The 9,189-nt window shown below is 39.8% G+C and overlaps 1 protein-coding gene across 1 annotated transcript; it reads left to right on the top strand.

Moving 5' to 3' along the window:
• Window positions 1–1,324: 1,324 nt before the first annotated feature.
• On the top strand, window positions 1,325–5,649 carry LOC148017062 (uncharacterized). Its single transcript, XM_087662997.1, has 2 exons — window positions 1,325–1,949; window positions 3,653–5,649. Exons 1-2 carry the CDS (start codon window positions 1,493–1,495, stop codon window positions 4,207–4,209), a joined length of 1,014 nt encoding a protein of 337 aa, XP_087519123.1. The 5' UTR covers window positions 1,325–1,492; the 3' UTR covers window positions 4,210–5,649.
• The last annotated feature ends 3,540 nt before the right edge of the window (window positions 5,650–9,189 follow it).

Genomic DNA, 9,189 nt, shown 5'->3' with positions numbered 1-9,189 from the left:
TATTCTAAAAAAGTGTACTTTTAGAAATGGTTGATAAGGATGACTGTATATATAAACATGACTTAATATATAGGTCGCTTTCTAAAGGTAAAGACAAAGATGAAGCATCTAAGTTATTGGAATATTCTAAAAAAGTGTACTTTTAGAAATGGTTGATAAGGATGACTGTATATATAAACATGACTTAATATATAGGTCGCTTTCTAAAGGTAAAGACAAAGATGAAGCATCTACTGGGAAGAAAAAGGATCTTGAAAAGCAAGACACTCCAGATAAGACCACACATTGATGGTGTTTTGAGGTGCAATGTTTGATAGAGAGTCTAAATGCTCTTTTTCCAAATCTTCCACTCTTTAACATTGTAAAGCTTTTTAGCCCATGCTTTTATGCTTAGGATGATAAAATTAGAGTGAAGAATGCTAAGAGATAGCTTGATAAGTTGGTACAACATCTTCAATCATGTGCAAGATGCTAAAGAATGTAATATATAGTTTGCTTCACCGCAACGTTGCCCCGAAGCGACAAGTGAAGTTGCCATGCTATTGCATGGTAACTTTGGTTGACAATCTATTTCTCCTCTTTCTCTCCTCTCTTTTTTCCTTGTGTTTCTAATTTTCTTCTTCTTCTCTCTCTCTCTCCCTCTTTCCCCTATTCTCTATATCTAAATTTTATTCTCTCTTTCTCTCTCTGCCATTTATTTTAGTTTATTCTCTCTCAAAGTATTTTAAAAACTATGTCAAAAATAATAATTGAAAAAGAATATTTAAAATATTTAATTAAAATAAAATTTAAAAAAGGAAAAAGTTTAATCTAAAAAATTTAATTTAACTAAAAGAGAGGGAGAAAAGAGGGAGAGGGAGAAAGAAAGACTTTTGATTTGAAAAGGGGAAGGAAAAGACCTCTCTCTCTCTCTCTCCCTTTCTCCTCTCTCCCCCCCCCTTTTTATCTCTCTCTACCTTTCTTCTTTCTCTCTCCACTTTTCTTCTCCCCTCTCTCTCCTCTCTTTTCTGTCTCTCTCTTTCTTTCGTCTTTTTTCCTTTTTAGTCTCTCTTTTAAATATGATATTTCCCCTCTCTCTCTCTCTCTCTCAAATACCTTGGGCCAAGGCTACACGATTGCACTGATTTATCTTAAATGTTTTTAAAAAAATATTTAAAAGGGAATTTCTTTTCCCACGTCACACGTATAAAATGAAGAGCAACGATGATTTGTGGACTTCCCTTGCAATGCTCACGGAAGGCGTCCATGAATGACAAAAAGCAGGCTTCAGATTTTGTCACTTCAGGCGAAACTTGACGTATTGATCTTACTTCGTATCTTACGTATTATTAATTACACACACATATATGTATATATATATATATATCTGTAACGCGCATTAGTCAGCATCCTTCTCTCTCCCTCCCTCTCCCTCTCTCTCTCTCTCTCTCTGGTCTATGCCTGCCTGCCTGCCTGCCTGTGCGTGTCTGTCTCCTGGAGTCAGGTTGGAGCTATGGCTCCCGCTCGGCGCTGCTCTGGATCATGCTCTGCTGCCGCCGCTGTGGCCCTCATGGCCACGGCCATATCAATGCTGGCCTTCTTCTTCCGCTCTGAGGAAGCCCGCCTCTCCAGCGCTTCCCGTCTCGACTATCGCAGCCGCTCCGGTTGGATCCGCGAGTGTGCGCAGTGGGACCCTTCCGCGAGCCGATTCATGGTCTCCTTCATGGAAGGCGGCTTGGGCCAGGTGAAGCTGCCATCGGGCGATCACAGTGGCACAGTTGCTCAAGAAGAGATTCTCGTAGAAGACGCGGAGCTTGCCGGAAATGCTACCTTAGGCTTCAAGATTGATCATGCCAGAGACAGAGTCATCGTGACCGTAGCAGATCCTTTTCGTAACAAATATAGCGCTGTGGCTGCCTATAGTATGCAGACGTGGCAGAGGATCTTCCTCACACGGCTTGCGGGACCAGGTTTGCGAACAATTGGCAGCGACCTTGTTTTCCTCTTGAAAGAATGTCACTACAACTGTTTGAAAATGATTGCTGAGGATTCCAGCCTGTGTTAGAAAATGATTGCTGAGGATCAAAAAGGAATTGCTCAATTTCTGCAGTAACGTACATTTTAGTCTCTCTTAGAAACGAATTGTAGAGGACGAGGGAAATGTGCATTCAGCTGACCTCCGCTGTCTGATTTGTCGACCTTCTTACATGTTTATGTCATTCAGCTGAACTCTGCTCCCCGATCAAGTTGACATGGCTGACATGTTTATGCCATTCAGCTGACCTCTTCTCTCTGATCAAGTCGGCATTTTTTGAGATGCCTATGTTTATGTTGCAGCAAATCTTGGAAAAGAGTTTATTAGCTAGCTAGGTGTCATGAGAGACTTCATGGAGTGCTGGAATCATCAAAGCTTTAGTGTAAGGTTGTTCAATTATGAATCAGACTCGTGGTTAATGGCTAACCATACAAGCTCATTGCATTTTTCTGGTTGCAACAGGCTTTGCATTCTAACATGCTGCGATCTTGTGCTAGAAAAACCACTGACTGTGCATACTGGGCTATGCAAGGAACCTTATATGAAGAGATTAAACTTCTATCAGAAACTTTCCTACGTTGCTTTCTAAGTGTATAAAACCTAGATGCTATTTAGCTTCAGAACTTATGTGGATTATGCTGGAGAGCACTCTAGATCTCATCCATGGGCTTTTAGATGGCTATGGATCTTTTAGGTTATCTTTGTTTTGAGAGGTTGAGTATGTACCAGCCCAGAGTGGCCCGCCTCATAGTTTCACATTTATTAAAGGCTCGCATTCTAGGTTTTATCAATCGTCAAACAAATGTGGATAAAGTTGTATCAACACAGAATGAGCTCACTAGGAGGGATTGAGGTATGCAACATATCCATAATGGGATCTTGCGGATCATCCCAGGTTTGTAACTAGCAAGGATTAGGGTTTGCATGGCTGCTTGGGGATGCATGCATAATGCCCCGATACTTTGTGAAGATTGCTGCTGCAAATTCAGTTAGTGGACAGCAAATTGGTAAAGATCTAGTGGTCTACAGTAGGGCTAATTTGCATGCAACAGGAGAAGACTTAATTTGGCTCCTCAGGATGTGCATTCAAGGGGCAACAAATTGAGTTGTAGGGTTGTTGGTTGCAGAGAACAGCAAGCTACTTAAAATTGTGAGGGATTGTGTCTCAATTTGCTGGAATTGAAGGGGACTTCAGTGGAAGGAACTTGGATGGATTCCGAGTGCTTGGCCTGGTCTCATGGGGAGAATTTCAATTGAAGGAACTGGGAGGATTTTGGGTTCTTGGCCTGGTCTTTTGAGTTCCCAAAGTTTTGGGATTTCTCAATTGTAATCAATTTCTACAATTAATGTGAAAAGAAATACCGCAAGGGGCACCAAGTTTTTTGGGGTCAATCCTTGTCAACTCGTCTCTTTTCTTGATTGGCAAATTAGCCCAAAATTGTAGAGTGCTGAATTTTCAATATTTGTTTTATGCGTTTATTGCTTATTGTAATGAGTGTAAAATAGGGTTCCCCTTTTTCTCGAAAAGGAAGGCTGGTTTCATGCATTGTGTCTTTTCAGAATATTGTCAGTTGGGATTGAGAAAATCCTTTCAGCAAAGTCCTGATCTTGATTTTTTTGGGTGTATTTTATGTGCAGAGAGGCTCTCTTTAGCTGATGATGTTGCTTTCGACCCTGAAGGTAATAGTTATGTAACAGACGCAATTGGGGGTTTGATCTGGAAAGTGAGTCCAGATGGCTCAGAAAAGTCAATTTTAACAGACAGTCCACTATTTAAACTGAAGGCAAAGAACATTGTATTAGGTGTAGTGAGCTTGAATGGCATAGTGTATCATCCTGATGGATATTTACTTGTCTCTCATACTGGAGGCAAGGCCCTATTTAAAGTCTCTAAGGATGGCAAAGAAGTGAGAAAGGTAGAGATGGAGCAAGATGTGATTGGTGATGGGATAGCGATGGTGACTCCTGGTCGGTTGGCTGTGGCTGGGCTCTGGAGTGGAGTGAGTATGCTGGAAAGTTCAAATGGGTGGTTGACTGCAAATGTGACTCACCATTATGCTTCACCCAAACATCGAATGGCATCTTCAGTGACAGTCAAGGATGACCGTGTTTTTGTGAACTATATACTTGGATTCGGGCGCCCTTATACCTTAACTATCAATGAAGCTGCTTTTGTACCCTCATCTCGAAGTTAAGAGGCATACTGAATTGCAGAGATGTCACAGTTTTCAACGTGTTTAGGATTCCAAACTATGCAGGTTCATTAATTATCGATGCTATCATAACATTTTGCTATTCAGAATAACAGCAGATGTGGAGGAAAATCAGCTCAAATCAGAATGCATTGGCCAAACCTAGGGACTCGGGAGTACCTTAGCTTGGATGCTGCTCTTAAATATGCTCTGGATTACTAAAGAGAGAGCCCTTGTATGTAATCAATGCTTAAGTCCAAGCGCTTTCTTGGGAAGGCAACCTCAAATGGCTTGACGACAGTCTGTGAAACGACCCACACATAGATGGACTACTTATTCTTCACAATATGACGCTGTGCTAATTATAACTATTGTACAAGGGGACACTAACCCACTATTGTCGAGTGAACCTTTGAAACAAGAAAGTCCGGACTCCGGAGACTTATCGTAAAATTTTAGAAGCTCAGAAGCGTTTTCCTGAAGCTCGGAGTCTGTTCCTTAGAGCTCTTGCACTTAGTCAGTCGTCGCGGACTCCACAAGGAACTTATCATATGCTTCTTGGGTCTCATTTAGTTGTTTCGAAAGTTCTTGTCTGGCTGCTATTTATCTCAACCTTATCCCTCTTAAGTACTTCACATAGTGGCTCTAGAGCCCCTACTCTACTTGTTGTGCCCTGCCCTCCTATGGGAGCTTTGTGTGTGCTCTTGGATGATTCCGTAGTTCACAATCATGGTCTCTTTTTCCCTTGTGAGCTCATTGGTCTGTCCCTTAATGCTTCCTATCTATGTCATTAGCTCATGAAGAGTTGTGAAATCAAAGGATTGTGATTCCTATAGTCCTTCCCTTTTGAAGATTCTTTTTTTTTTGCTAGAATCTCACCCAACACATGTTATGAGATTGACTAATCCTTTTTGTGCATTACTTCTTCAGTGGAGGCATTATTGCTCGCTCATGCTCTTCTTTGGCTTGCTTCATCCTAGCTTCCAACTTTTTCCATTCCTTTTTTACTTTTTTTAGCTACTCTAATAATCATGCACTGCTTTTCAATTTCTCCCTCATCAGAATCCCAAGATGTTGAGCTTAGCTCTATTTCTTCCCTTCGCTTCCTTTTTCAATTATCCAGGTCATCAATGGAATTGGGGTTCTCACTCTCTTTTCTTTGCCTCTTTTCCTTCTCTTAAGTGTTGTATTCTTCAATGTGATCCTTTGATGCCAAAGGTGGGGGTTGTATTGGGATGGCGTGATTTTTTGTAGAGGGATTCTCATAGTGACAATTACAATATGGGTTAATGCACACTACCATAGTTGACAATGTTATTTTGTGCGTTAGTGCAATCTAGCTTTTGTTGTTGGGTTCTTCAAGAGAACTTTATGTACCATTGCTATGGATTCAATCACACATTCTAGCTAAAGAGCATTCAAGTCCTCATTAACTATGTTTCTTGTTATGATGTTGTTTAGCAGCCATTTCAAGACTCTAGCTAGGATGTTGATGGCTTTATTGTAGGTGAACAAGTGATGGAAAACTTGCAACGTGACCTTGAGTTCTTTATCAGTGATACCCTTCAATAGGACCCCTCTACTATTTTTCACTAAATCATCCCAACTTTGTGTGATTTGAAGTGTTTTTTGGTTCTATTGTATTTCCATATTCCAATCTTTATCCCTAGTGTCTCCTCCACTAGCTTGGGGGCAAATTCAAAGTTTGCTTCTCTTTCTACAAATTGTTGGTCAAACTTTAGAGCGCAAGAGAACCTATTGGTCTAGATATTTGGGCTTAGTTCTGGATGAGAGTTGAGCATGTCATGAGATGAACATTGGTTGCTATAACTTGGACATAGTTTTGCGAAACCACAACTTGCTATGAGCTCTCTAGTAGTTTAATATATTTTCATCGATCTTTGAAGGTTTAATACGAAATCGGAGGAGTGTCAATGCCTACATACTTACTTTCAAGTCAAAGTTATATCTCTGACACTGGCTAATCTTCATTGAGAGGGTCTTTAAATAGGATATCTATTTTAATCCACTTGCCTCCTCTTTTACCTTTTTACCACAATTTTTTTACTACACTAGGGTTAGGGTCTTCTTGATGGCCGATCTATTTCGTGTGGAGTTGGTAGACTTGGAGAATAGATTTAAGCTTTTCTCCCTTGTAGTAAAGAAGGCAAGATTCCAAGCTTGGTAACTCAGTTATAGTGTGTGCATGATTTATTGAGTTTTGATATAAGTAAGGATGATAGTTTTATTGATATCCATAGTAAGAGTGGTTTTATTTATATACATGTATATTAGAGACTTGCCTCACAAAAATCAAGATTATACTCAAGCTCAAGGAGGGCATCCATGTTTATAGGTTAAACCATCAAATATATAAATAAGACATAATGTCGATGAGAAGGGACCTTTAGAATGATTGATGATGTGGAGCTTCTTTTAGTTAGGGTCTCATCTAATAATAGATGATGTAGCAACTATTTTGGTGTGTCTAGTTTGTGAGACTTGATAATAAACCTTAAGGATGTAGACTCATATTGTCGCTTCTTAGCAAATTGACTACATGACGTTCAGCCAAGCCAAGAAGATGACTGCGTTTAATAGTTATATCATGGTACAATTAATACCAACTCCATACGAAGCAGTTAGAGGAAGTACATTTTTATTTGAGTGCTTCAACCTTGGATAGGTCTTTAAGCCTTGTAGCGAGTGCATAGTAGATATGAAGATTTTAGCATTTTTACGATTGTCTTTTTGAAAGGTTATATGAGAGCATCTCTTGTACATGAATGTTGTTATGATATAAATGCTCTTGTTTTTTCCACATGGGATACCATTGCCACTGGGATATGAGAATGACTGTATTGGTGTCAACTAGACCTAATGGCTCATGACGAGATGTTTTACAAAGGTATCAAAAGTTGAGTCTAGTTTTAAAAAACATTCTTTGGAAGGATTGCTTAGCAGTTAGGCCAATTCTTCCACTATTTTGTAGATTAAGGCAGCAACACTAGTTCTTCTTTAAATGGTCGGGAGGTAGTGGCTTGTGGTTGCACTGATCCTAAGGGGAGACATGTTAAGATCTTGCACATTAGGTAGAGTAGTTGGGGCATGAAGGTTCTCTTGAAGTGGTTGATAAATCATGATGAGCCTAGAGTTCTTAATAAGGCCAACAATGGTGGATGTCTTACATGGCATTTGGTGCAATGTTCTTTGCGGCTTGGGAGGAAATATTGGTTGGGCTCGATGCTGCTTTTTCCTTAAGATAAAGTAATGTGTGATCATGCTTGGCTGGTGTAGGACAAAGCAGTGGCTCCCATCTATCCAAGGGGGTATAAAGACTACCTTAAAGACTTGAGATTCTTGTTAAATGTGGACCAAATGTGTATTGGGTAGATTATCATCAATCCCAATTACTCGTCGGGTTGGCACAACATATTTTCAATGGTAAATTTTGAAATGTCAATATGCACATGAAAGGTTATTATCTAATCCCAGGATCGTGAAATGAGTGTGATCATTAGAGCCTTCTATGATTTATATGAAGCTTGGCATTCATTTCATCCATCCATTCCTAGATAATCAACAACTTGTAGAGAGATCAAGCTATTGAAGCATATCTCAACACAAAGTAGTAATAATATTTGGTATGTCTAAGAAAACATTGAATACCCTTCTAGCTAGTATATGGTGGGAGATACATTATTAGCTTAATCTTAGAAATGTGCATTGCAATGCCATTCCTAGATATGGTTGTGTTTAATCCAAAATTGGCACTGCCAAGGATTCAAGGGGTTGGCATTGCTGACACCTTTCAAAGATAAATCGAAATTTGTTAAGGTGCTCCTCCCAAGTGGAGTGGATGTAAAGGTCACTAATAAATACCTCTACCCATTGTCCCAGCATATCCTTGAAAATAGTGCACATGAGATAGTGGAAATTGGCTGATGCATTGGTCAAGTTAAACAACATGACAATGTAGATGAACACTCTCACTCAATGGTGAAGATAATCTTACAGTAATCATCTGTGATATTCCAACTTTATTGCCAATCTTTCAGACTTCTCGCAATTAGATTTGAAGAATTCTAGACCATTAAATAGAGGAAGTCTCAAACAAAGATAGTCCGAAGTTTGTAACTCGATACTTTCCCCCAGGTTAATAGGGACTGTAGCCATCCTTCATGGAAGTCCGTACGAACGCAAGTCATGAACCATAAGCCATAATTGACCAAACCCATTTAAAACTTAGCAAAGCAAGAAAAGTTTAAAAGCTTTAAGCTTAAAGCTTTATGAAGAAAAGAAGAAGATTAAGAGGAAAATGACAATGAACAAGTCCCTCCATTCCCCACTTATCCTTTTTTCTAACAAAAAAATAGCTCACAAATTCTCCTAAATTTGGAGATCATGATTGCACAAGAAAAAGCCTAAATTCTTCTCCAATAGAAAAATCCAGCAATCTCCCCCTCTTGTTAATTCAACAAAAGGCTTAGATTGAAGCAAGATCATCCAAGAGCCAGGCGAATCAATCATAGCATCTTTGGCAGCCTCTCTAGACCTTAAATATTAAATCACCAGCATCAGATTGCATCTTGAAAGCTTCTAGATTGCTCATTTGCCAAGCTACCCTCCATAAAGAGCTACTCCTCTTGGCCACAACCCTTCTTATTCAATTTAACTATAAATAAAAGGCACGAGGAGCTGTTGGAGGGCAGCCTAAGCAAGAGAGGAGAGGCTCTTCTTAAGAGTATAGAGCAAGAGGGAGTGGGGGCAAGAGAAGCGCAAGGATGGGAATTCTTGTCACGAAAACAAGGAGGATACTCCATAGGGCCTTGGAATCAAATCCTCTATCCCTTCTACCCCACTTTCTTGTGGAATCAAGACTCTTCGCGATTTTTCTAAATTCCTAGTGATCGCTATCGCCCATTAATCAAATTCCCATAAATCTAATTGTGATAACCCCAAGCTCTCTTGCCAAAAATCCCC

The sequence above is a fragment of the Lygodium microphyllum genome, chromosome 22, assembly GCF_053477565.2.
Source record: "Lygodium microphyllum isolate KBCC chromosome 22, Lygodium_microphyllum_v1.1.10, whole genome shotgun sequence".
NCBI lineage: Eukaryota > Viridiplantae > Streptophyta > Polypodiopsida > Schizaeales > Lygodiaceae > Lygodium > Lygodium microphyllum.
The sequence above is the reverse complement of the archived record's forward strand: the minus strand, read 5'-3'. Positions and strand labels throughout refer to the sequence as shown.

Bases quoted from the DNA above. Each gene is read 5' to 3' on its own strand.
- LOC148017062 (XM_087662997.1), top strand. From the start codon at position 1,493: ATGGCTCCCGCTCGGCGCTGCTCTGGATCATGCTCTGCTGCCGCCGCT. The intron at 1,950-3,652 runs GTTTGCGAACAA...TTTTATGTGCAG, and splicing joins CACACGGCTTGCGGGACCAG to AGAGGCTCTCTTTAGCTGAT.